This window comes from Podarcis cretensis, assembly GCF_951804945.1.
Source record: "Podarcis cretensis genome assembly, chromosome: 1".
Taxonomy (NCBI): domain Eukaryota; kingdom Metazoa; phylum Chordata; class Lepidosauria; order Squamata; family Lacertidae; genus Podarcis; species Podarcis cretensis.
The window spans coordinates 63,709,617-63,737,543 of NC_137170.1; the positions used below are offsets into that span (position 1 = coordinate 63,709,617).

Here is a 27,927-nt window from a genome sequence, read left to right on the forward strand (position 1 = left end):
CATGATTTAACTTTTCAGTATAATTGGGCAAAACAATTATTATCTGTCTTTAATTTTTTAGTGAAACTTTAAACATGTATACCCGAAAGTAACCTGAGAATAGATCAGGCTTTTTAAAAAGGAAAAAAAGAAAGAAAAGGATTTAATTAGAAACAATGAATTGTTCTCAAGTATACAATCGCAGTTCGCAAAATGAAAGATTCTGAAACTAAATAGGATATGCATTTGAAAGGATAATTATTACAATTACTGAATGTTCTTTTAGGAAGGCCCTCTTATACTCAGTGTTTACATATTGTCTCATTTTCTTTTCATATTTCAATGAAATTAATTAATTCAAGATCCTTTTAATATATAATTACTTCTGATATAAACTATGCGCAACATACTGAAAAAAGTTTCATTTGGTAACATAGCATCCAATTTAACTATGAAAGGCCACTTGGAATACACCGTGATCTCTAGGAAGCAGGGAATATTAAAATAAAATGAACATTTCACTATGGTGGGGCAGAAGAGACTTCCAAAGATGTTTTTAAATTACTCTAGAAATATTAGGGCTGGCAGAAATTCTGGTGACAGTCCTGTTCGACAAACTAATGGAAGAACTTCCTGAAAATTTAGTGCAATATGGACTTAGTGCAAACACTATCTTTATTAATTGTGCATGATCTTGGGCAAGCAATTGCACAATACCTTGTGCTAGCAGTAGCACACTGATGAATTTTACCGTAGTTCTCTTTTCTTAAGCAAGGATCTTGCACTGTCATTAAGAGCCCTTTCCTTAACATCCACTCTACTGATCTACTTTATTCAGGACAATATTTGAAATCTTCCATTAGATCAATAGTAATCAAGAGTAGCTATGCTTGGAATGTTTATTAGATATTAAGTTTTCTTAAATGTGAATTCTCATTAACTTTGAGTAGCATTGGCTTTTTGCAGCTGTGGTTCACGGGAGCTGATGTAGAGTTCGGATTTCATTAATGGAACTTGAATCCTATTAGAATTTCATGTGTATCACGTGAAAAACAATATGTATTCATTCTGTTTCTGTTCTATATTATATATTGCATAAGTAGGTAGCCTTAAATATAATACACAACATTTACATGCTATATCACATTTTACATTCTGTGTTTGTAAGATGTTATGTTCATATTTGTTTGTCAGATATACATATGGTGGATTTTTGTTTGCATGCAACGATGAAACCTTGTCTTGAAGAAATGTGAAGTCTATTGTGCTCCCTGGACAGAGTCCTCTGCAAAGTGCTGGGAATTTGTGGGAAATGTGTGGGGATTCCTTGGTAGATTATTTAATATCAAAAGGGTTGCTTAAATGAAGCAAGTCTGGAAACCACTGCAGTAGAGAGAAACTGTTGCTAAGACTTTCATAACTGGCACTTGAAAAAAGCAACATTAATCTGTTAAAGTTCACTTCTGATGTTGTGCCTTTGTTCCCATTACTGAAGTGATACACTCCTTTACTCTTACAACTTAATTTTCATTATGCCTCTCATAATGACTACCCAAGATTGTTTCTCCCTCGTTTCCCAGTTACATTTCCTAAGTATAATGATCTCCCCACCTCAACCTGGAGGGCTATATCCTACCTTCTGAAGGAAGCAGAAAGCACCAGACTGTCACCAGTTCCACTGATTTTCTTTCCAACAGCAGTCCCTGAACCACAGCACAGATTGTTCTGGAGAGTCCTCCAAGTATTTTAGGGACACAAAGGCCCGGGGTGGGAGCTGTAAAAGGCCCCCAGCCTTCTACTCGCCATTTTTTGGATGCCAACCGTGGCCAGCGTATGCACTTGAGAATTCATTTTAGAAGGCTGAACACCACAACTGATTTTATCCCTTTTTGAACCCCACATTTCTTCCATTGTTCTCAGGGAAGCACAGGGTTAGCTGCATTCCAATTGTATCATTGCAGCAACCCTGTGAGATAGGGTGAAAAGTACTAGTGGGGAGAGTGCAGGTTTTCTCTTGGGTCTCCACAGTCCATGGCTAATCTTCACCTGCTACAGTGATAGATGTTTCATCATCTTTAATGCAAAGTCCAAATTTGCATCATAATTTATCAAAATGGAAACCTATGAACATTTCCCCCCCCTTAACAACTTTGAAAGGGAATTTAGGAATAATCTAACAATAAAAAGGTAGAGGTTTTAAGCATGATTGACTTCCAAATCACCAATCAATCTGTTGAACCAAACAGCTTTCTACTGCAAGTTTGTTATACAAGTTATGTGGCAGGAGGATTGATACTTCCAGCTTATTGATTCAATGGCCTGTGAACGAAAAAAGGATTTGTGAAAGAGATTCAGACATTAAAGTCAATCAGTTAAACCAAAATGCATGTATACGCTTGTGCATACATGCACGTGTGCACACACATGCACACATTCTCTCTCCCTCTCCCTCTCTCTTTCTCATGAAATGGGATTAAATGATAGGTAGGGCAATGCATATATTTTGTTTAAAAGACTGTTCTGGCTAAACCACTAATGGATTTATTGATATGAATAAGAATGTTTATACTCTATTGGGCTCATTATTTTCTATCTTGGAAGGACTGCAAATGACAGCCATGGCAAGAAATACTTTTGGTGTCAAATTCTTCCAGGTGCTGCTTTTTCATTCCCAAAATTAGAGGTGATTAAACTGGATTTAAATTACAGGGAGGTGGCTTTGGTTTACGTCGCTTCACTGTACCCTAGAGCAACCTTTCATAGCTAAGGAATTCTAGAATTTCCCTTACTGAGGGATGTTCAAGAAAAGAATGGCATCCATCAGAGGGTTTTAGGTTGTTTTGATACTGAGGTTGAACTAGAAATTCCATCAGACCTTTCTTAACTCTAAGCAATTAGGACATTCCTTTGCAAAGGTAAATTGATGCAGTGCAGGAACGGGCATGGGGCATTTCTGAACTTTTCCATGCTGTTCATGGAAAACTGTTCATTCTGGCATGCCCAGATGATTTCTTTGTCAATTTCAGCTTAGGTGGGCTCTCCTCTTTGAAGGCTGAAAACTCTTCCGTTCTTGTTCTGGAGCACACAAAACTCCTAGTGTTATTTGGGAGGAGGGGGAATAAATAGCACAATATTTCCTCTGTCTCTTCTTCTCAGCAAAGGCTATTCTCTCCTGAATTTCATCTGTAACCCACAGTAATACATTTGGATGAAATATCGCACTATGGGCACTCCTACAAAAAACATACTGGGGCATACTTAGCTTGATTCAGGAGCACCCACTGAGAGGGGTTGATTAGATATTTGGACTTGAGTCTCCACAGTTAAGTTGACTATCCAAGGCCTTGTGTGGACTGAAATCCTGCATTCAGTTCACTGGGATTTATAGCTTAGTTGGTAGAGTATGAGTCTGTTAATCTCAGGGTGATGGGTTTGAACCCCACATTGGGCAAGAGATTCCTGCATTACAGGAGGTTGTGCTAGATTACCAAGGTAGTCCCTTCTACGTAGTCATAATTCTATGATTCTAAAATATCTAACTTTTTACTGAACCTTCCTAATTTACTTTTCATATTAGTGGAAGAATTCCCATTCACTTTGACATTGCTTTTGCTCAGAGTCTATTTAATATATTTAACATCATATCTTAATTCAGTGCATGCCATTTTTATTTTTTTATTTTTTTTGCATTTCATGCCAACAACCAGCCTGCCAATGCCACACATTAATGATTGAGAGGGTGAAAGTGTCTCTTCCTGCAGTTCTGTAAAGGAAATATGAAAGTCAGACATCTGGATGGTGGCATCTTTGGGAAAAATTAGCAGTAAGCTCTAGCAATTGCCTGTTTGGAAATATTTAGCCAAGAGCCCTAAATGTGATGTCCTTTATGACTTATGAGTTAAAACCTTGCAGGGCAATTCATGTGCAAAAAAAAAAAAAAAAAGAAGAAGAAGAAGAAGAAGTTAAATGCCTCATAAAAATGTATTACAGCAGAGATAACCATCTGGTCCAGTATCCTTTCTCCCTTTCCCTATATAAACACTGGATGTCTCCACAAAGCCATTTAAATTTACAAATAGAACAATTATACTACTAATAATTTTGCTAGTTTCATTGTAAGACGTGGTTTCTATTTTAGGAATAATTATTCCTGGCCCCAGTAAGCAGCACTGATTCTACTCCCTCCAATATGGGGAATGATCATATTTGTGTCCATTTGGATGGTGCTGTGACACTCATTGTCACAAGCCCATCTCCCATACCATTCACAATTTCTGACATGTTACATTGTAATAATAATAATAATAATAATAATAATAATAATAATAATTTATACCCCGCCCATTTGGCTGAGTCTCTCCAGCCACTCTGGGCAGCTTCCAACAAAGATTAAAAATACATTAAAATACCATACATTAAAAACTTCCCTGAACAGGGCTGCCTTCAGATGTCTTCTAAATGTCAGGTAGTTGTTTATCTCTTTGACATCTGGTGGGAGGGTGTTCCACAGGGCAAGGCGTCACTACTGAGAAAGCTCTCTGCCTGGTTCCCTGTAGCTTAGCGTCTCGCTGTGAGGAAACCGCCAGAAGGCCCTCAGCGCTGGACCTCAGTGTCCGGGTAGAATGATGGGGGTGGAGACGCTCCTTCAGGTATACTGGGACGAGGTCATTTAGGGTTTTAAAGGTTACCACCAACACTTTGAATTGTGCTCGGAAACATACTGGGAGCCAATGTAAGTCTTTCAGGACCGGTGTTATATGGTCTCGGCAGCCGCCCCCAGTCACCAGTCTAGCTGCCACATTCTGGATTAGTTGTAGTTTCCGGGTCACCTTCAAAGGTAGCCCCATGTAGAGCGCATTGCAGTAGTCCAAGCGAGAGATAACTAGAGCATGCACCACTCTGGCGAGACAGTCCGTGGGCAGGTAGGGTCTCAGCCTGCATACCAGATGGAGCTGGTAGACAGCTGCCCTGGATACAAAATTGACCTGTGCCTCCATGGACAGCTGTGAGTCCAAAATGACTCCCAGGCTGCACACCTGGTCCTTCAGGGGCACAGTTACCCCATTCAGGACCAGGGAGTCCTCCACACCAGCCCGCCCCCTGTCCCCCAAGAACAGTACTTCTTTCTTGTCAGGATTCAACCTCAATCCATTAGCCGCCATCCATCCTCCAACCGCCTTGTCCATTATTTCAAATACCAAGGGGTTGTTGAGCTCCCTGCAGATGGCTGCACTGGTACAGTGCTAGTCTGCTTTGCCATAATGAATCCTTCTATGCAGAATGAGTCTCTACAAGTCTATTCTTAAAAAATCGGCCAGCTCAAATAGCAGCAGTTATGTCATTCTCAGAGGGTAAGTAGAAGAAGAAGAAGAAGAAGAAGAAGAAGAAGAAGAAGAAGAAGAAGAAGAGAAACAAGGCATGTAGCTTAGTACTTGGAGGTCTATCAGAAAGGAAGCAAGGAAGTGGAACACCTTTGAAAAAATAGCTGGTTCCTTAAGTTGAAGAAATGTAGCAGTGCCTAAGCTACAAATCTTCTATCTAGTGGTTCGAGAAAAATCTAGGATGAAATAAATAGGAGCAGTTAGGAGCACATTTTTCACACTACCCTATACAGAAAAGCAGTCTTAGAAGGGGTCAAAAGGAAGCACTTTTCCTACTTCTAATCATGCCCACCCCTCAGGTAGGTTTTCTATCTACATGAGCCAACATGTTTGGAGATGCAAACATGCATGTGAGATGAAATAAATGTAAGGAGGCGAAGCAATTTGCATAGAGATGTGACAAGAGTAGAAAAAAATTAAGGAAACACTCCTCTTGGCTTTTCTGCTCCACATTACCTATCCTAAAGATGATTTCCTCCACTAGGAGAAGTAAAATTTACCTTTTCCCACATGTTTGCAACATGTAGTTCTATCCTAAGCATCTTAGAAACATACAATGCAGTATTTATTTACCAACTGTGTATGAAATGCTTATGCTTTGATGGGGATTGTAAATATTTTAGCACAAGATGAGATTCCCCCCCTCCCCTTCAAATCAATGACAAAACATTCATCTGAACAAGGCTGGATTTAGATACTGTAATAAAATGTTCCCACACCAAAGGCCTCCTTCAATTTATCAATTGTAATATTCCCCAGAGAATTTGTTATATTGACAAGATGGGGTTTTTTATTTCATCTATTTTTCTTACCTTCCAAAGTAAAACTCTCACACCCTCCTCGCAGAAATGTTAGACGAAATAGGGTTATAATTTATACCAGCTAATTTGTTTTTAAATTTCCCACAGGCACAGCAGCTTACAGACTTGGAACAAAAACTAGCAATTGCAAAAGAAGAATTGGAGAAAGCAGCTCTTGACAAAGTAAGAACTCTTCTGAGCACATCTTTCAGCTCTATTAATAGACAGTGATTGCAGTCTAATATGACAACGTAGGATCTTATTCTTGTAAAACTGTAGACATATATTTGATTGTATGCATAATGAGTATTCCCCCTGGAGAGGAGGGAAGTTCTTGCAGTATGACAGTCTAAGTACAGGCATTTGTTCATTGAAGATGATGAAGAAGAGCCATCTCTCTTTCCTCTCTCTCAACATGCTCAGGAAGGGGCAAGAGCATCATTATGATTTTTACAACTTCAAATACCCAAATACAGCTGGGACCCAAAAGATGTGATGTTGTAAGACCTATAGCACAGAGCATCATTACAGAGAGAAAATGTGTGCTGTGTGAAAATTTTCTTGCGACAGGAATGTGTTGTAAAATATAAAGCAAACTCATCTAGCTAGGTGGCTACTATGCCTGGGCTGATGCCAGCATAATGTGAGGTGATTCTTTGTTCCACCAGCAGCAGAGGCAACACCATAATGAAATCCCCAGAAACACCAGCAAACTTGCCAATAGTCACTGGTGGATGTGTCTGGTTGATAATGCTTTCACATGCAGGGAAGGCACCAATAATCCAGTGCACATGTCACATAGTCTATGTTCTCTTCAGTACCTAATATTCCCCACATAGACACTTTTCAGAAATTAGCACAAATGTCCTGGTGCCCAGGTGAGGACAACAAACTTTTTGCAAGAGGCAGACTACATATCCAAGGAAAGGGTGAAAACCAGAACAAAATGCTCACATGGATCAGCACCAAAATCCATCTGGTAGTCCACTTGGAATGAACACTGTGACACTGTGATGGGAGACAGAAGATAGGGGCTTGAGTCTTCCCATGGGGGGCTTGTTTATACTCCTTACTCCTACATCATCGTCACAACATCCTGAGGGTTGTTGTACAAGCAGCAGTGAGGAAAGGTGTAGGGTTAGCAGTGCATTGGAGTATTGGAACCTCTCACATTCCCCTTAGAAACATAGTGTTCCCTGATAATGTCAGAAATCCAATGCACAGCATCCGCTATATGTGGCCACCTAGCAGCTGCTTTATCAAATCTAACACAGAAGAGCCACCACCTTCCAAGGCATTCTGGACCAGTTCATACCGCCTGGAATCTGTGTTTTTTTAGGGCCAAAGCTAAGTTGCTGACCCAAGGCTGGAAGAAGCACAAGGGCAGGGAATCCACTGCCATCCTGTCCTCTTTCCAGTGTGTGAAACACAGATAGCTGAGGTGAGAAACAAGCTAGGAGTTCCCAAACAGAAATGCCTCTTTCCTATGAGAAAAAAATGGAATAGTACACTTAGCCATTGTGTCACATGCCTGGTTCCTATTTTCATTTCTGTGTTCGATCATACATTGGTTTTCATTCAATTTTTTTAGTTGCTGAAAATGGTAGAGTGTGAACATAAAAAGTGCAGAGTAAAATATGATCCTCTGTAATCTCTTGTTAAGATCGAATGACATTTCCCCCCTCAGGAGTCACAGCTGAAGGCTCTGAAGGAGACCGTACAACTCTGCCTGTCTTCAGTTTTGCACAATCAGCCTCCCACTACAAATATAATCCCTTCAAGACCGACTGAGAGACAGACATCCCCAGTTACAAATGGTTCAAAAATTCCATTTCAAGTGACAAGCACCAAGGTATCTTTTTTCTTCTTTTTTAAAAATGAGAGTGTGTCCTGAAAGTCCATCAAACTGGAACTAAGAAGGATTTTAAATTCATTGAAAGATTAGGATGAATTTTGAAGGTAATGCTAAGCCTATCTTTGCTGTCACTGAAGTTACTTTTTACTATTTTTCTTGTTGCTGAAGAAGATTTGGGATATTTGCTCTTATAGAAGCCTCATCTGCATAGTTAACTGTTATAGTACATAATCTCTCCTATTTGGTATGCAGTTTATTGATACTGTCTGTAATTAATATACCGTTCAACAGAGCTTACTGATATAATTCCTATTCCTGCAAAGGCCAGTTGCCACTAATTGCAGCTGAAAGCAATGAGACAAATTGGTCATGACTGAATTTTATCCCATTGCATTCTTAGGACTTGGTTATTACTGAAATGCAGTAATGCAAAGCATAATTTGAATGAAGCGGCAGTGCAGAAGACTTGCAATAATTTTAAATGCTTCACTAATCCAGTAACATATAGTAGCAACCATTGGTGCCTTAGTGATGGTGGTGTAATAGCAGCTGCATATAATCCCCAACCATACCAGCAATTGCTATCAATGTGTCAGTAATCCTCTGTTGTAGCACTACTAAATAAATAACTTTAAGGATCTTTTCATGGAGTATAGACAAGTCCCACTTATTTTCTCAAGTTGATTATGCACATGTATACCCTTACAACTCCAGGTTGGACAGTCAGGGAATTTCATGGTGTTGTACACCCACCCACCCCTTTGCTTACTAACTTGGGTCATTCAGATTTCATTGTAGGGATGATCAAATATGTACACTCCATTGTTTTAAGTGAACATATGAGTGGGAAAAGATCGTGTCCACTGGTCACATTCACAGGGCTGGTGTAACTGAATAAGGTACAGTAGTACCTTGGTTTACAACTATAATCCATTCTGGAGGTCCGTTTGTAAACCAAAACAGTTTGTTAACAAAGGTGTGCTTTCGCCAATGGGGCTTCCAATATTTTTTTGTTCGTAATCCCCCCCCCCAAAAAAGGGTTGTAATCCAAAAAAAGGTTGCAAACCGGGACACACACTTCTGGGTTTGACATATTTGTAATCCAAAACGTTTGCAAACCAAGATGTCTGCATACCAAGGTACCACTGTAATTTCTAATGGCTGAGAAATGATCCTTGTGAATTCAGAACAGCCCTAGCTCTGATGCACTGACTGGCTACTATGGGGCCTGAACATTCGGCATTTGTGGAAAAGTAGCTTACACACACGAGACTCCTCCATGCAGGCAAGAACCTGCTCACATGGAGAAGCTCCGTGTGTGCATATCATTACATGTGTTTCCTCCTTTACAATAATGCTGAGTGGTGTAGCCAGCAGCTCACATGGCCAGTGATCCTTCTTCCTCTTCCTGCTTTTACTGTGTATGTTATTAGAGACCCCCTTTTTCTCTCAATGGAATCATGGACATGAACTCCATTATAAGAGGTGACACTCTGCTATTAATACTTATTTCGGGATGAGAACAAGGTAATCCAAAGGCACCTCATTAAAAGCATAAGAGCTGCTAGTCCAGCATCATGACCCCAAAACGTTGCTCCCCTTGGAATTCCTCAGGTGTCTTACCAAAGGTAAAGGTAAAGGTAAAGGTACCCCTGCCCGTACGGGCCAGGTCTTGACAGACTCTGGGGTTGTGCGCCCATCTCACTTAAGAGGCCAGGGGCCAGCGCCGTCCGGAGACACTTCCAGGTCACGTGGCCAGCGTGACATTGCTGCTCTGGCGAGCCAGAGCCGCACACGGAAACGCCGTTTACCTTCCCGCTGGTAAGCGGTCCCTATTTATCTACTTGCACCCGGAGGTGCTTTCGAACTGCTAGGTTGGCAGGCGCTGGGACCAAGCAGCGGGAGCGCACCCCGCCGCAGGGATTCGAACTGCCGACCTTTCGATCGGCAAGCCCTAGGCGCTGAGGCTTTAACCCACAGCGCCACCTGCGTCCCTTGTCTTACCAAAGGAGGGGCTCCTAAATTTACTTTAAATTTCTTCTTAGCAACGTTTTCTGGTCACAGCCTTGTAGAGCCACACTCCAGGGTTAGCAATCACTAACAGGTGGGTTTTAATATACTCAACATGTTTACTTAACATCATTCACCAAAAATAGTATCTTTCATAGATACTGCTCATACTGGTACATGCCATGAATGTGTCTGAGGGAAAATAATGGGTCATAATCCTGCTGTTCTACTCATGGACACCTCGTTATTGTAAATCTGTACATTATCCATGATTACAAAACCCTTGAAAACTCGCTACTGTGAAATAGGTTGTCAGGGAATCGTGGTTTGAGCCAGAATTATACCTTCTGCAATGGAATTATATCACAGAACACTTTCATGATGACAGGCATTGTTATGTATGTAGTCCTTGACTTTGTCTTCCTATTAAAAGCTAACTAGCCCCAGCTGTAATTGCGCGAGCTTTTCCTTTCCATCAATGTATATGACTCAGGTGTTGTTTTTTTAATGGGCACATGTGCTTTTTAAAAAAGTGACACAGAATTCAGAATCTCAGCGCTCATGAATCCTGTCACTTTTGATAAGAAGCAGCTTAACCTTCAGTGTATGTCTTGCCTTGTAAATATCATAACTTCAAGGGATTATCCATCCAGTTACCAAATCATGGGCTTTCCTCGGTGTGAAATTTACATATCATTTATAGGTTGAAATGCATATTACATTGACAATATCTGTCTTGGGCAACACTGTAGGAGTCAGTGTGTGTTTCTCTGAGAAAGTATGCATAAGGAGATAAGAGATTTTTGGCAATGGGTGACAGCCATCCTATCTCTGTGTCCTTTGGTTCCCAGCCATGCTTACTAATGGCAGGTCCATTGTTGAGAAGGAGGGGGCACAGTCTCTGACTAGTTTCTTTGTGCCACAAATAAATATAAAATCCTGTTGTCCCCGTAGTTTCATGCAACCCTCTCTCCAGCAAATGGCATGCCTTATGTATGTGTGCATAGGACTGCAGCCTTAAGGCCGAATGAGATGTTTGCTCAGTGTGCAGCTATGTATTGTCTTTAATTAATTACTGGCCTAGCCATGGAGTTGATGCTTACTGGGAAGACTGCACATGAGGGATTTCTCTTCACTATCCCACCGCAAATAGATTGCCAGGCCCCCAATCCGTAAAACTAGACACTCTGAAAAATGCCCCTATTTGTGCCACTGGGGAAAATTTCCACTATGGTTGTGTGTGTGTGTGTAAAGATAAGGCTCCCTTCCACACACCCTACTCCAACAAGTTTAAACAATGGTACTACTTCATGTTTGTCACCCACTATTTCCTCTACCCTCTAGCAAAAGGGGAGTTGCTCTTCTTTTACATAGGACTCTCTTACCGAAGGCTCACCCAGTGCAACATGGTACTATAATAATATCCTTTATCTGAATTGACATTAGCAGAGAATTTTTTTAAATGTTTAACAAACTCAGGACAAAATGTATGAACTATGATCTCAGAAAGATTATGAACTATCTTAGCTGGCAGGTTTCTTTTCTTTTTTTGCAATAATATATTACTCCCCAGTCACAACTCCATGACAATTCTACATACCCGAATTGTTCTCTGGAGTCTAGATAAAGTGTAAGGATTAGAGTCACATCCTTTGTTTCAACCACTTTTGCCTCTGGCCCCTGCCCATCACTTGGCAGTCGGCTCCCAGAAGCTTGTCTATGAGGGTATGTCACCCTCAGGCTGAAAAAGGCAAAAGGCTGAAAAGTGGTCATTTGAGTCACTAAATTTTTCTGATCCATCAATTCCTTTTGAGGCTACAAATTATGAAGGGGCAGGGAATGCTGTTCAGCATATCTGACCCAGGTGCAAATGCTGCAACACACACACACACACACACACACAGAGAGAGAGAGAGAGAGAGAGAGAGAGAGAGAGATCCCTTGCCTAGAACTTGCCATTTCTTGTACCAGTATGGATCCTATTGGAACTGTAAGTTCCCCACAAAAAGGACCTTTGAGAACACATCAGAATGTAGACAGAACTTTAGATCAATCACTCCTGCACAGACTCTGTAGAAATGAAAGTAATTAGCACAACAGTAGTCAAAATCCATTGAAAACAAAATATAGTCCCCATCAATATTATTGTTGTTGGCACCCATCTGTCTTGAGAGACAATGGGGTGACATCAAACTGCTGGAGACCTGTAACTGCTGCCTCCTGTGTTGGTGTTGTTGCATCAGCAATACTGAAGTTACCTTCCCAGGGCTGCCCAGATGACAAGACCCAATCTTGGCCTCACTGATGTGGTCCAAAGGAAAGCAGAACGATAAGTTTGGCACCAGCTTGGCTGCAGGAGTTGCTGGAAGGAGGCGGTATAGGATGTTATCCAAGTGTCTCACGGACTCCACTCTGGATTTGTGTAGGGTTTACTCCTTAGCCCTTTCTTCTCCCAAAGATGTCCCACAAGGCAGCAGAGGGTTAGGATCAGAGTTTCCCTTCTCCAGCAATATAGGTTCATGGTTATCTATGTGGCTCTAGCTACTGATCTATAAGGGCGTGTCCTTTGGATCTATGGGCGTGTCCTTTGGATCGAAATCACCACTTCTTGAAACAAGTGATCAGCAGAGCTGGCATTACTAGGAAGATCCAGGCAATAATTATTTCCCTTTGAGGGGAGGCCAAGAAGTGTTCCTAAATTAGAATCCTTTTTTAAAAAAAGAAATCACTTTGGTTGCTAAAATTGGAACCAATGCTGATCATTTCATTTATCATAATATCCCAATTTAAATTCATGGTTTGACCTTTTTGCACAAAGCATTCTTCTCCGAAGAGCATATAAGACAATATAAATTTAATTACATGGTAGGTTCTTTTTTCGTTTCCAATACGAGAGAGATATGAAGCTTTCCTAATGCGTATAGGTTGGGGTTTTTTTACCTCCATGTGACCTCTCTTATCAAAACATGTCAAAGTCCCACATTTCTAAAGAAGATATTCCTCTTAGGCAAGAACTTCAAGCTGTTGCTATGACACCCTGTCAGCAAGAACCCAGAAATATCTTGTTTATTACAGGCCTGTTTCTTATGCCTAATATCTGTGTCATTCATGAGGACACATTGCTTTGTAAGATTAATTTTATCCTTAGAAGGAAAATATTATGTTCCTCATGTTGCAGAATGTGAACTTTCAGCAGGCTTTTAGCAGAACGCTTGGCATTCATTTTTAAACTTTGGGCATCATTTTGCAGCTGCTGAGACCCCAACACCCTGGCAGTACCCACCCCTGATGCCTGTCTGGAGCCCTTCTTGGTGGGGTGGGGTGATTTACCCCGTCTTCTTGTCAGGAGTTCAGCCTACACTTGAGTAGGACCCTGGTAGAGACATTCGCGACTGGCATGTTCCCTCCCTCCTGGTCGATCGTTCAGGAGCTTCAAGAGCTTTCTTCTGCTTGAACATCACAGTGACCGATGCCAACAGACACCGGCACACTTAGGGATCCACAGAGTCTTCGCAACTTGCATGACAGACCTCAACAACTCAGCATTTTGGCTAATCTACTTTATTTACATATAAACACACACAGAGTACTGCAACATGGCTCCCTCTCTCTCTAGCATCAGACAGCAAAGAGAAAAAGAACAAAGGATAATAGTCCCACTTCATGGAACACAGCAACACAAACACCCTGTCTCCGTCACTTCCCACTCTGTGGAGTCAAAACATATAAAGTCATGTGATAGACAGCAATCCCACGACTGAAATCATGGAGCAGGAATTCTAACACTTCTGAGTGTACGGATTGCCATTTTAATTTTCCACAATGAAAAGGGGGAAGGACCATAGTTTTAATGATATAACATCTGTTTTACATGCAGAAGGTCCCTGGTTCAATCTCAAAATCTCCAGGAAGGGCTGGAAAGGTCTCTTGTCTGAAAAGCCTAGAAGCCACTGTAGTATAGACCAGGGTGGGCAACCCATGGACCAGATTTGGACCTGCATTGGTCCCAGTTTGGCCCATGAGGGCTCCCCCCCCCAAAACCTGGGTTTCAGGATATGTTCATTCTGATGCTAAAGTAATGTGTACTTTTTGCCTTAGATGGGGAGTGAAAAATAAACTGAGTATCACAGAATCATAGGATTTTAGTGCTGGAAGGGACCGAGGGTCATCTAATGCATCCAGTTTGAAATATGCTTTCCACTATTACAATCTCATCTGCAAGATTTGCTGAATCCAAAAGGGAGTTGAGTGCATAGATCTAATGTACTAATCTGAGTCTGCTTCCTTGGTTTGCACAAACCCTAGATTCTAATAATAATAATAATAATAATAATAATAATAATAATTCCACTCACTTACCTGACAATTGTGATGAATACAAAACAGCACCAGGTATATATTTTAGCTGTAGCAGAAAGAGCAAATATTGTTTTGGGAAAGGAATTGTTTTCTATAAAGTCAAATAAATCATATTTTATTATTATTTAAAATGTTTATAACCCATCTTTCACTCATTAGATATTAAGAGCCACTCCAAGCCCCACATGTCTGAGTGCCCCACACAATGGGGGGCCCTGGGCCCCCTTCCCCAAAATACTAAGGGGGCCCAAAACAGCTTATCTTCCCATGAGCCAGTGCCCCTAGATAAAACCATGGCTATAGCCAAGCCTTCCTGAATGTTACCCACATGAAGGCATATGTTGAGATCATACAAATGTTTTTATTATTATTATTATTATTAGCCTTCTCTATTGCTGCAAGGGAAGTGTGAATAGTTTGTAAATTACAAAGCTTAATGCAACTGCCAGCAAACTCCACAAGGAATTAAATGTTATTAAGCATTCATTAATGATTTATATAATGAGTATTAATGTGGTATATCTCTATATGATGCATGTATTATTAATCCAGTATTATAAAGTTGTGTTCTAACGTAAAGAGAAATTAAAGTAGGAAAGGTGGCTCGTGATGAATTACTCCTCTTTTGTCTGGCACTTGATTAAGATACCATCCAGAAAACATTCACTAGAAAAGAGCATTAATTTTCAGCAATGAATCAGGCAGATTGACCTTTATGATTCAGCCACAGATTGTACGTCTAATCATTTAAACTGAAACGTGTTGAATCATTGACCATAAAAATGTGGAGAAAGTAGGCTATCAACAATGCAGGAATTCAATTTATTTTGTCCTGAATGATTTAAGAAACAATCTACGGATATAAACTGAAATCCTGACAATTCCCAATGGAACTTATTTTTGATTTTCCTATTTGAAAACCTTAGCAGACACCTGAACCAGTTTGACCTTCAGTGGACAGCTAATGTAATAAGTCTCATATCATTGTCTTTAAAAGCTGGTCTAGAAAAAGGCTTATGGAAAAGCATAGGGGAAGGGAAATCCAATTTCCTGGTGGTTTAAAGAGATGATTTCCCTTTAGCCATTCATTAACCATGTTTGAAAATTGAGCAGTGAATATTTATCATCCTGAGTGACTAGATACTTATGTGCACACTGTACATAAAATAGTAAATGGGTAGCCCATGTTAAACATAATGCAATATTTTGGCTCTCTTTACTTAAAAAATCATTCCTTGAATGATAATATGGCACCTGCATACACCCAAATAACTATAGGGCTCAGTGAGCCCTAATTTCATGGGCCCACTGCGAATAGATTTGCATGGTCATATGATTTAAACAGTGATAAAGTAACAGTGATTTGAAGCACTTCATCAGTTGATAGTCTTTCACAGAAAGGATGTTTTACTGGAGGCAATCAAAGAGCACAAGTGATGGCATTCATCATCCTGTGAATGAATGGTTACCTAGGCAATTATTTATATTTATCCTGAAATAAACAGAGGGGACTTACGCAAGGTTTAGCTGGCTGAACAGCCGTGGGATGGTAAGTCAAAGATGAAGGGTGCCTAGTTAGCTTTCCATTTCAAATGGAAAATGGACAAGCAGCTTGCAAATCTAAGTCAAGTGATATGTTTTGACTTCCCAAAACATTTTAGAAACATGCTTTATAAGCCCTCCTCATAGCACTTAATATGCAAGAGCTGCTATATATTCTTATGAGTTTGGGGGTGCCTGGGCCCCCTTCTAATTCCTGGAATAGCCAGGCCAGCCTGGTAATGGCCCACTAAGTATGAGTCCTTAAGAGAATAAAGGGAAAGGGGACTCTGTTCCAGATGGGTGTGGCTCCTCCTTCAACTTTTAGATAGAAGGGCAAAGCCTGAGTTTTTAAGACAGGGTTTGCTGTGATGTGAGCTATGAGCTGGGTGCAAAAGCTGCAGGCTGAAAAGGCAGAGAGAGAGCCAGGCCTGATTTCTGCTGGAATCTAAGGCTGTGGCAGGACTTTATTGGGAAATGAATGCTGTGACCCACCCCCCATCATAGCCACAGGTTGCATATATGTGTGAATAAACCATATCTCATAAAGACACCACGGTCTCCACTGTTCCTCATTCCCAGAGGAAACAGAAACCCTGGGTAAGTGCCTGGAACCCCTGGAATCTTGCACCACTCAGAGATTGGGGTAGCATGCAACAATTTAAAAACACACACACACACACACAAATGTAATACGTGCTCTCTGTTTTCTATTTAAGGAAAGTTGTGCCCTCATTATCTGTATATTTTTTATTATTTCTGTTCACTGTGACCCTACACATCCCTTCAAGAAGTCCCAGATATCCTTGTGATCTGTTTCTGTTTGTTCCTCGTCAGTCCCTCTCACCCACAGGTCCTACCTCTGCTCTGATACATTCTAACCTACTTGTGTTTATTTTCTTTGTCGACTATAATTGCCTTTGGGGCCCTGTGTGATAGTCTGTGTGACTGATGCTTTACATAGAACATTGTGCACAAAGAACTACTCACTAGCCTGTGACTAATTGCTTTTTTATTATCATGACTGCTTCCAAAGGAAAACAAAATAGTTCAGATTCTCCAATTTCCCTAGTTTCTCTCTCTCTCTCTCTCTTTCTTTCTTTCTTTCTTTCTTTCTTCTTCTATGCAGGAAAACTGGGCCAGGGACACTGGGTGGATGCACTTCCTTGAACCATTTGAGTACATTTTGTTAATCTTAATCCTTGTGCTATGGTAGCAACGTGTGAATATAGTTAGATTTGTGGATTTGTGCCTTATGGACCTCAGGCCCAGGGTGTGGTGTGGTACTGTTGTTGAACCACAGCAAGAAGTGGCACACATTATGCTGGTGTGCAGATACACATCATGTCAATGATAGCAGAGCCAGGGATTATTTAAGATCACTCTTCTCCCTGCTAAGTATTAGTTTTGTTGTTCCTCCTCTGAAGTCAAAATGCACAAATGCTTATTTGTCTCTTGGGCCCAAACTACATGCTATCAATATTATGTGGCTGCCACCACTAACCTGAAACACTTCCCATGTCTCCCTTACTTCCCTCCAGTAACATTTGGTTGAATAAAATGTGTGAATGATAATAAGACTATTCCTCAGCATTTTCCTGCCCACCCAAAGATGAAAGCTAAGAAAATGGAGCGGGGATAGAGGAATGCTGTGCAGTGATGACATGTCATTTTTCTTAACTTAACATTACCAAGGAGCAAATGCAAATTATTATCTGTTCCTGAGATAAGATGCATAGGCAGCTGGAATGTGGAAGTGGGCCTAAGGATTCCAATTCTTCCCTGGGAAATGAATTTGTATTAACTTTCAGGTATAACATTTGCATGTCTTCCTAGGAATGTAGCACCCTGCTTGTGGTTAACGCTTAGCTGGAATGAAATATTCAACATAGCAATAGAGAAATTAAAATAATAATTTATTTGTCAGACAAATAAATGAGAGACACAGTGGTATTGGTTACCAAAGCTCTGCCCACTCCAGCCCTGATGGTCAGCACTTATATTTCCTCAGCTCAGCCCCCTTGCTCCTCCTTTGGCTGCCTCTGTCCAATCAGCCTGGTTGAAATTCCTATTGGCTGTTTGCTAGAACCAATCATAAAAGATACACCCATTTCCTATTGCCTTTTATGGGAGACAAAGAGCTATATTTATGAATGGCAAATAAATAGTCATGTATCTTACATTTGCCTCAATAAGGAACCTTAATTACCAGCTCACCTCTTGCCCTCCTTGCCCTATTGCCCTCCAAAACAGATGGTTAATGGTTTTAAATTTTTATCTTAAACAGATGTCAGAGATCTTGGGTTCACATTCTCACACACCATCAATGAAATAAGAATCTAACATAAGAATCGAACATTTCTTACTTTCTAAATCCTTTGCATTATTACATTTAAGCCAATATATTTCATACATTAACATAGATAGCTTTTTAGAAGAATAAACCTTTGCAAGGAAACATAAGAACTCAAAGTAAAATAGGAAAAAGCCTCTTCTTCAGTTTACACCCTTCTTCTTTCCAGCCAGCTGCTGTTTCTATTTGCTCTTGCCCTTTAACCTTAGGAGGCACATGGTATTAACTTACTATTTACCAATTTTAATTGTGTTTTTGCAGGTGATTGTATTCTGTAGGGTCAGTAACCTATTAACCTTTGCTCTCAGCCTGTAATTCCGTTTTTACAACTTTGAGAATTTTAGCTTCTGCTATAAATCAAGGGGGGGGGGCTATTTAGGAAGATAAACATTCTTCCCAAAGTACTTAGGGACATCTTTAAGCTCATTTTTAAAATATAGGCCCTGATCAGATGCCTCAGGAATGAATGTGGGGAAAGTAAACAGTCAACACTCGGCACTGAAAAATTGATATCAACACATTGTGGAAAACCCATGTGCCATTACCTTTAGTTTAAGAGTAGAAGAAGCAGTAACTTTCCAAATGTTGTTGGAATTCAAGTCCCAACATCCCTGACCATTGGCTATGCTGGATGGGGCTGCTGGGAGTTGTAGCTCAACAACATCTAGAGTGCCACAGGTTCCCCAACCCCGCTTTAAGCTTTCCTTTGTATAGCTGGAGTTTGTGTGTTCCCTTTACGCAAGTTATCTTTGTTGAATTGGAAGTGAGGTGAGATGACTTGTATAATCGCTCCGTGCCATCTCTAGCCATGATAGCTTCTGAACAGAGTTGATTTTTTAAAATGTCAGTTTATGACATACTGTATGCAGTTGGGATTTTGTAGTCACAACAAAAACAACATTTCTGTTTTCAAAAATATGTTTTAGAAATGTAATTCCCTATTCATTTTCTCAGTCAAGAATTCCTCCCTGTTTAGGCATGATGATTCTTCTCCCCCACCCCCACCCCCCACATTTTTTGCCGTGTTTGACTGCTTTTTACCCTGCCTAACTGTTATTGGTGTATCTGAGCATATATGAAAGAAGAGCAAGGGTTAGATTCTTAAGTGTCAGCAGAAACATGAACATTGTGGAGTAATTTGCAAAGCCTCTGTGATAAATACACTCATAAATCTGCGTCTGTACATGGTCTGTACTCTCTAGTGGCTTTCACACAAAAAGTACAATAAGATTCTAATTAAGTAAGTTAAATGGCTATTATTCAACAGAAATAATTTTGCTAAACAAATACAGGAGAAATATCACAGAAAGATAAAATGATGCCTATTCCACACTGTTTCATAAAACATCAAGACTGAGATCTAAATAGCATCTTTAGACACTGTGCCTTGGGTACCAGTCCATATCCACAGGGCATCTAACATATCCTGTTCATTTCTATGGAATTCAGTACATCTTAACTTTCTCAAGTACAAGACAGTACATTGCAGTATTACTCTTTGAAGAAAATTAGCTGAGCATATTCAGTAATGTCCATTCCTTGGTATTACTTTGCCATGTGAAGGTTTAATGTAAACCAACTTGGTTGTGAGTGCTGCCTAGCCAGTTAGTATGATATACAGAGGGAAAGGTAATTTTAGCTCCAGACAACACATACCGGTATTTGACTGTCTCCTTCTCTTGGGAAGTGCCTTTTCTCTCTCAGGAGTCACTTCCTAATTTGAAAATAATGAGAAGTATAGGAATTTGTGGCTGTGAAGAACAACAAGGAAGAGAGGAAACAAAGATGAGTAAAGAGCTACAGGGGGATAAATGGCTTTCCCTAAAAGGTCAAATTGTAACATGCATGAGACAATATGAAATGATTTGTGGAGCTAGGGAGGTGTTGTATATGTAAGGATCAGAACTAGCTAGGTTTGAAAGTGTAGGCCCTTCCTTTGGACACAAGAGATTATGCTCCCACTGGGAGCTTAGAACTTACGGGAAAGGATCTGGAATGCTGAAATTGCAGTATCCCAGGTCATCAAGGCCCTGTGAAATGTAGTTCCCAAAACACATATCCCCAAAACATATCCCATGAGTTCTGGTGCTTGGGATATTGCTATTTGTGCTAATGTACTACTCATAAGGAGTCCTGGGACATGTACAGTTGTACCTTGGAAGTCAAACAGAATCCGTTCCGGAAGTCTGACTTCCAAAACATTCAGAAACCAAAGCACGGCTTCTGATTGGCTGCAGGAAGCTCCTGCAGCCAATCTGAAGCCCAGGAAGCCCTGTCAGATGTTTGGGTTCCAAAGAACATTTGCAAACCGGAACACTCAATTCTGGGTTTGCGTTGTTCAGGAGCCAAAACGTTCGAGAACTCAGCTGTTTGAAAACCAAGGTACGACTGTAGTCAATACTCCTGCTTCCTCTACTTCCTCAGGCACCTTGGGGGTGAAAAGGTATATCCCAAAGACTTTTATGTCCACAGCACGTTCATTTCAGTATTCGAAGAGTCATGAAGTATGCCAGCTTCAACAGCATTGCCAGCTAGAACAGCTGCCCATCAATGTAGACAATGCAACCAATGGTCTAACTCAGTATAAGGCAACTTTATATGCTTCAGGTAAGTTTTTGGGAATGGAAAGGAGCAGCTGCAGAACTAGCAAGTGGCAGTGTGTGGGCACTTAAGTCACCTTCCAAAGCCCTTCCATTTCAGCACCATCACTAGCTGAGACTGCTACAGCAACGTCTTTACCTTGAAGGCTAAAAAAGTATCATGCAAACTGTGACTGTTCTTGCAATCTATTATCATTTCTTACTGCTGTGCTAGGTGTCTGGCAGGCCTAGGTGGAGCAGACCTTTATATCCCACTTCCAAACCACCATCTTTTTGAAGCCTAGTGGCGCAGACCTTTATTGCTTAGTCTCCACTTTTTCAAAAAAAAACAACAACTGTGACTCTGGTGTTTTCAAATTGAATCAAATACCTGCTTTATTTCTCATTTTCTATTTTATTTCAAACAGTTGTATTTATATCCTATCCTCTTTCAGATAAAGTAGATGGGTATAGGCACAGGACAAAAAAAGACTATACTTGCTTAGAAGTAAGTCAGATCTTATAATATATTGAATCGTATTATTGATGTAATATGTAATCTTGCAAGTTGTAAAATAAAACTTGGTTTATTATTAGATGTAAGATGTTACTATTACTTAATGGTATTACTGCTGCTTCAAGAAGATAGCTAGTTACTTTCCCTAAGTCTATAATAGCCTTAGTCAAGTCCTAACTCCACCCCCAGGTAACTCACAGGTTTGTCAAGAGGGCTTTTCTTGAAGTCTTCCCTTTGTTCAGGGTTCACCTTTCTCAGTTACCTTTCAGCTTTACTGAGGTCTTCACCAGAAGTCCGCACCTTCTGCCACCATGGCCTTAGCTGTCTCAAAGGCTGCTGTGGGAGTTCACACTCCCTTTTTTGCAAGCCTCTTTAGCTTCTGCCTTAGGAAATATCAGCTTCAGTTTTCTTCGTCTGCCAGCTGCCTTTCTTTCTACCTTTCCTTGAACCTTTCCGAAGTCCTTTTCTGACCCTATTCACAGTTCGCCAAAGACACACAACTGACCTCCAAACAGTACTGAATTTGGCCTTATATTCCTTTCAGCCAGGACTCTCAATCTAATCAATTCATTTCTGATGGAATTCCAAACTCTCATTAGCCTGTAACTATGTACTAATGGATTTGAATGGATTGCCCACCAAATGCCCAAACATTAAATATAAATTGGATGCTACTGTTCTGTATATGGCAGCCAAAAGCCAGAATGCCATCTCAACAACAGGGAACAAGTGCAACAATTTAACTGTTGCTTGACCCATTGCAAGCAGACCTCTGGTTCTAGTTAGGGATAACAAACAAGGTTTTTTTGGAAATGTAATGGGATGTGAGTTTTTTCTTTGGCTACCTAGCTCAGTTGGTAGAGCATGAGTCTCTTAATCCCAGGGTTATGGTTTCAGCCCTACATTAGGCAAAAAGGTTCCTGCACTGCAGGTTTGAACTAGATGAGCCTCATGGTCCCTTCCAAGTCTATGATTCTAAAATGGAATGGAATGTGAGTTTCATCCTATTTTGCCTTTGCCACATTCCTGTTCCTATTCCCATATATGTGCCATATTGTAGCTTTGTGACATGACTACCTACTGAAGTCAGCCTATGATCATGATGCAACTTGACAATACAAGTTGGCACAGCAGTCTTTACTCCAAATTTGCTGTTACAGGAGGTCATAAGGACAAGGCACAAATAGCATGCATATTTCTTGGACATCTTCTCTGACCATGAAAACTGCAGGAAAATGGAATAAGACTTTCTTCAGGAGAAGGCAAATGCAGGCTTTTTAAAAAACAAAACCACAACAAGAAGGTGTGCAGTTAAGCAGCGAAGCTCCATGGAACTTCATTAGCATCTTCCCATTTAGTATTTTGCCCTGAAGGGGAAAACATCCCTCTCTTGGGTGAAAGTGAAATGAAGCACTGAAAATGTATCATCTGAAGTTTACCCTAATTTTAGTACTGTCACGTAAGGTACAATACAACCATATTAAAGCTTTTGCCACTTTATATTCCTTGCAAATATTCTCTCTCTGTTAATGGAAAAATGAGTATGTATATATGTGTGCATGTGTGTGTATATATCACAGATACATAAAAGCAGGTTTTTGTTTGATCTGAAGTACAAAGCAAGGTTACAATTTATTAAGCAACTAAGCACGGAGAAACGATGTTTAAGGAGGCCAGTGAGGTTGTTAAAACTGTTAGAGGGTTACTAGTTTTAAAATCCATGTGACCCCCCCCCCCCCAATAAAACCAACAAACAAGAAAAAACCCTTAGACTATTATATTGTGGCTGGGCATTTTCAGGGAACACTATGCTTTCAGATTGTAAGAAAAAAGTCCCCTGGACACGTGAAAGTACATGGAGATTTCCGCTTTTCTCTCTAGGACCTAAGCTTACTGTTGCTCTTACCACAAGCCAGGGCCAAACCAGACATACACTTAATATGTACCAGGCAGCTATGTATTTCCTTAACTAATTCCTAGTGCTGTGCCAAAATCTCTCCTTCACTTTTCTTCCTTGGCAAAATGTTTCCATTGTTGCACCTCATTGTCAGGGGACTGAGAATTTCTATTGGGATTTCGATAGTATTTTGATCAGTGCAGGATTTTGAGCTTACAATAGGAGGTGGCCTCAGGAGATATACAGTAGAGGTGATATACAGACTTTGCTCTTTCAAATCTCAGGGGTGTGAGGCCAAAATTGGGCACCTCTCGGCTTCCATTCTGTGCCTGCATTACATCATAGCAGTGCCCCCCTTGGCTCGGCACCCAGTGAGAGTAAACAGGTCACGCTGCCTGGAATCTGCTTCTGCCCTCAAGAATAGATTTGAAGATGGCACAGGAAAATCACATTATTTTAGTGCTAATCCTTATGCTAGCTCAACTATTGAGCTGAACATTGCCCTCTGTTTCCTGTAAATATCTATCCAGCACTCTGCAACTTCTCCATCTACCCATGCTTCCTGACTTTTAAAAATGCCCATGGCAGGAGTTACCTTCTGATGTCTTCCCTAGACTATAATACAAGTATGGGCACCTAGGAAGGCTGCAGAGTGCAGACCGCTAGTGAGATGATTTGTAGAATGAATGAAAGAACACCCACAAACACCTCAAAACTAAGCACAACAAGAACCTTGCACCTCAACCATGAGAATTTTACTGAAATTTGTTTTCCCATGAATAATTTTATAACTTTGAAATGAAATTTCTTTTCTCATTCATTGGCACACACGCATGATATTTTTTTTGTCTCAGTACTACTAATTACAAATGGGAGCGTCTACATATGGGGAGGGAGGGCTTTGTCTCATCAGTCTCCCACTGTGATTGGAACAGTGACCCTTTCTACACAGCTATGAGCCTTGGGAGGGTGGCTGGGAGAATTCCCACTGGCACCCATGAGGACTTTGTTCTGAGAGGGCAGGGGATGGGACAGTTTTTATTCCAAGATGAGATCTCTATTCAGATCATGAGGGGAAATGAAGAGAGAAGCCTCCTTAGATGCTGCCTTTGCAGTGTAAATTGGATTTCCCCTGTAATTAGTTAAGGAAACGTAAGATTTTAGCTGCCTATTACATATCTAGTTTGGTTCTTAGGGGATCTGAATTAAGGGAGTCTGACAACCCAAAGTAGATTTGAATATTCAACAAGCAGAGGAATCAGAAAACAAGAGAATTTATGCTTCATTTTTTTACGCTTTGTGTAATTTACAGAGTAGGTGCTCCTTCACCATTTCAATGGAGAGATGCATGAATTTACAGAAGAATTAACATTCATATGGCCTGTTTCTCTCATTGTTAAACTATAATTCCCAGCGTCCCTAACTATTGGCCATGCTGGCTGGGGCTGATAGGAGTTGGAGTCTAACAACATTTGAAATAGATTCTCCGTTTTTGCTGTGTACACTAGCTCCTTTTGCAAATATGAGTGTGTGTGTGTTACCAAAACAAATAGAATTTTTCTAGTGCTAATGTAGCTCATTTCTTCTTTGATAAATGTATATACGGTAGATGCATTTTTTGAGTTTTGAATATCACAAATATTTCAAGGTGCTCATGGATATACTACAAATAAATACCTTCACTATGTGGAAGGACATCCCACGGATCCATAAGCCCCACTTTTTCATCTCATATAGTTTACAAGACAGATTCTACACATATGTTGTCAAATGCTGCTGATGCTGTGTGGGAAGCATAGAAATCTTTGCAATGTAAAGAGAAATGAGTGCTTCTAAGTCCCCAGAGCTCCCTTTGTGAAACTGACAAAAAGCTTCCCATAACACTTGATATTTTCCCCCATTGATATCAGCTGCTTTCAACCCATCAGACATCAGTGGAATGGATATTGTGTCTTTTCTGGAAGGATAGTACATACCACTCTGAAAAATAGTCCTTCAAAACATAGATATTGGAGCATGTAGTGTGTTACACTACATTACCCCTTTTCTGCATTTTTTGTAATAAGGAAGCGTCACAAAGCAAAGTACCCTGGTTGGTACTTTTTTTTGTTTTGTTGCTGCTGCTCTGGATTTTTCCGCCATACTGTGATTTCAAGAGACAATTTACAAAGCCCCAAAAATCTGATTAAAATGGAAAGAGGGCAAATATTTAATGGCACAAATGTCAGTAGGGTAATAGGGAGTTTCTTAGCTGTATAATAAATCATCAGGCTGGCTGGCATTTTAGGTGACAAATCTGATCAGATTTATAGGCAGAGTGAAAAACATTACAGAAAAGCCTTTTGGTAATTCCTCTGCTCTATTTTACTTTTCCTATCTATATTTTTTTCTGGCTTGAGGATATTGCTCGGATTTCATCTTCGCTAGTGGCAATGACAGTATTTTAATTCACCTACATTGCATACAGCATTTGGGCAAGAATCTGTTTTTTAATGGAACCTGGGATCTTTTGTATGCTATGCAATTGCTCTTCCATTGAGGTATGGCCTACCCTCAAATGGGTTTATGATGTGAATATTCATGCAACACATAAGAATATGCGTGATCTACGCACAGGGGTTGCTTACTGGAGTTTTCTTGTAGTAGGGTAGCATGAAGAGCTGAAATTATTTGACAGAGTGTACCTTTTGCTAATGGGCAGAGTTAGTTTGCATCACGGCACTCCATTTAAGAGGGACTCATCATTCCAAGCATGGGAACTAGATACTGGATTGACCCAGCATAATACAGTGGATAAAGTGCTAGTTTAGGAAGATATGACCTTGGACCAGGAATCATCTTCTCTTGTCCCTTTGTAACTTACAGTGTTACTGTGGGAATAAAATGGACAACAATGACATGTATGCCACCCTAAAATGGATAGAATAAGCAGTGTGTCTTGGCTTGACCACTGCTGATTCTAGAATGGAACAGCATAACAGCATCTGCAAAGAGTTCTGGAAAGGAGTAGCAGCATCTGAGAATTCTAGAAGCAAAGACAGAAAGGACTACGTAAGACAAGAAAGCAAGGGGGGGGGGAATGAATTTTCAAATGCCTGAATCAAAAATACAATTTTCTTTCTTCAGGGCCAATCTGAATAAGTAAGCTTCTTGGGTTCATCATTACAAACTTGACATGGTGGGCCAGAGAGAACTGCATCACAAAACCCAAAGATGTGCACATTTCCAAGGAGAACTATGTCTCAGTCTGCATATTGATTTGGGAATTTGTGTAGGTTCATACTAAAATGTGACAAAAACAACTCTCCCCCATTGCTGCATGACAGTGCTTCTTCTTCAGTGAAATAAATCTACAGAAGCATTACTGGTTTCCAGTAGAGCCTGGGCATGATTTTCTCATGAGTCTGTGGCCTTTTTGGGATCTTCTGAACAGGAGCCTCTTCATGTCTGGCTCTGCACTGTGACCCCAGCACCATCTGATGTTTGCAACACTCACCAAGGGAGTGCAGCCTGAGTTTGTAGCCTGGATGAAGCTAGCATATTTCAGAGTCAACCAGCCCACCCTTCTCTTTGCATTGTATCATCACAGATGGTTCTGTCCTTAGGAAAGTGCTTGAATCATTAGCTAAATTGGCTTTAAAGGAGCACAATTACATGACAGAAGAACATTTGCCTCCCCTTCAAAATCCAGCAGGGATAAAAATCAAGATGCATAGCAAAGCAAATGCAAGTTAATGAGACTTGCTTTCTTCTTAGGTTATCAGTGAACTTGTTAACCTTGCTCCTTCCAACCCATGGGTTTTGCATACTAAGATTGCTGTGAAAATGAGAGAGAAGCTGTGTTTGTGTTTCCTTTCTTCTGCTGAATATTATGTCCCTGTTATATTTCAGCCAAAAAGTTAAGAAGTGACAGAAGCTGCAGGCAGGTGTGGGAACACCCACCCAGTTACAGTAAAAAATCCCCACGGATAATCACATGAAGCAATTACTTTACCATTGTCACTGTCTTCTCAACATATTGCTGTTGGTTGCTGGCAATCTCTGTGTTCAGAGGAGGTGGTGTATATTATCAGGAGCGGCATACCCCCTTGAGCTTGGGAGCTGGCTTTTGTAAATGTTTGCATTAATCTTTCAACTGTTCTCCCTTTTATGTCAGCATCATGCATTCTCCCAAGTATATCTTCACATGTCGATACAGAAAGATTGAGTGTCAATAACTGCACACGCAGAAAGGCTTTGAGTATGTCCTTTCAGCTCCCCTTGAAATGATGTTCTTTAAACAGCAACAAAATCTGAAAACAATGAGCTAACACTCTACAGGTAATAAATGAGAAATTATGTAGATTCGTAGTGCTGAACGTTGCATTTTCCATTGGATTAGCATAAAATTACAGGCACAGGTGTTTCTGTAATTGGGAGCCATTTGGAGAATTCACTATGTTCAATGACCCTCTGCTGGGTTGTTTGCCCAGTTGTGATGGAGGTAATGTGTTAATAGTGTAGTTTCTGTCATGTAAAATAATGCAGTAATGTTGTCTGGAATTCGGGTTCCAACAGCATTTATGATGATAATTTTGTTCTTTGCAAACTTCCACCCCCTGTTTAACTGTATTTCTTTTTCTCATTTATACATATGTGTTGCAGTCCACAAATCATTT

At 40.4% G+C, this 27,927-nt stretch overlaps 1 protein-coding gene and 1 long non-coding RNA gene across 4 annotated transcripts in view; both read left to right on the top strand.

Moving 5' to 3' along the window:
• Positions 1 to 27,927, top strand: part of LUZP2 (leucine zipper protein 2) — a 310,191-nt gene that overhangs the window by 244,623 nt on the left and 37,641 nt on the right. For all 3 annotated transcript variants that reach the window (XM_079969126.1, XM_079969127.1, XM_079969125.1), the window contains 2 exons: positions 6,269 to 6,343; positions 7,848 to 8,012. In XM_079969126.1, coding sequence (XP_079825252.1) covers positions 6,269 to 6,343; positions 7,848 to 8,012 — 240 coding nt within the window. The remainder of the gene's footprint in view (positions 1 to 6,268; positions 6,344 to 7,847; positions 8,013 to 27,927) is intronic.
• Positions 9,299 to 10,471, top strand: LOC307217118. The gene is made up of 2 exons (XR_013839400.1): positions 9,299 to 9,643; positions 10,025 to 10,471. It is a non-coding gene; the product is annotated as an uncharacterized lncRNA (long non-coding RNA).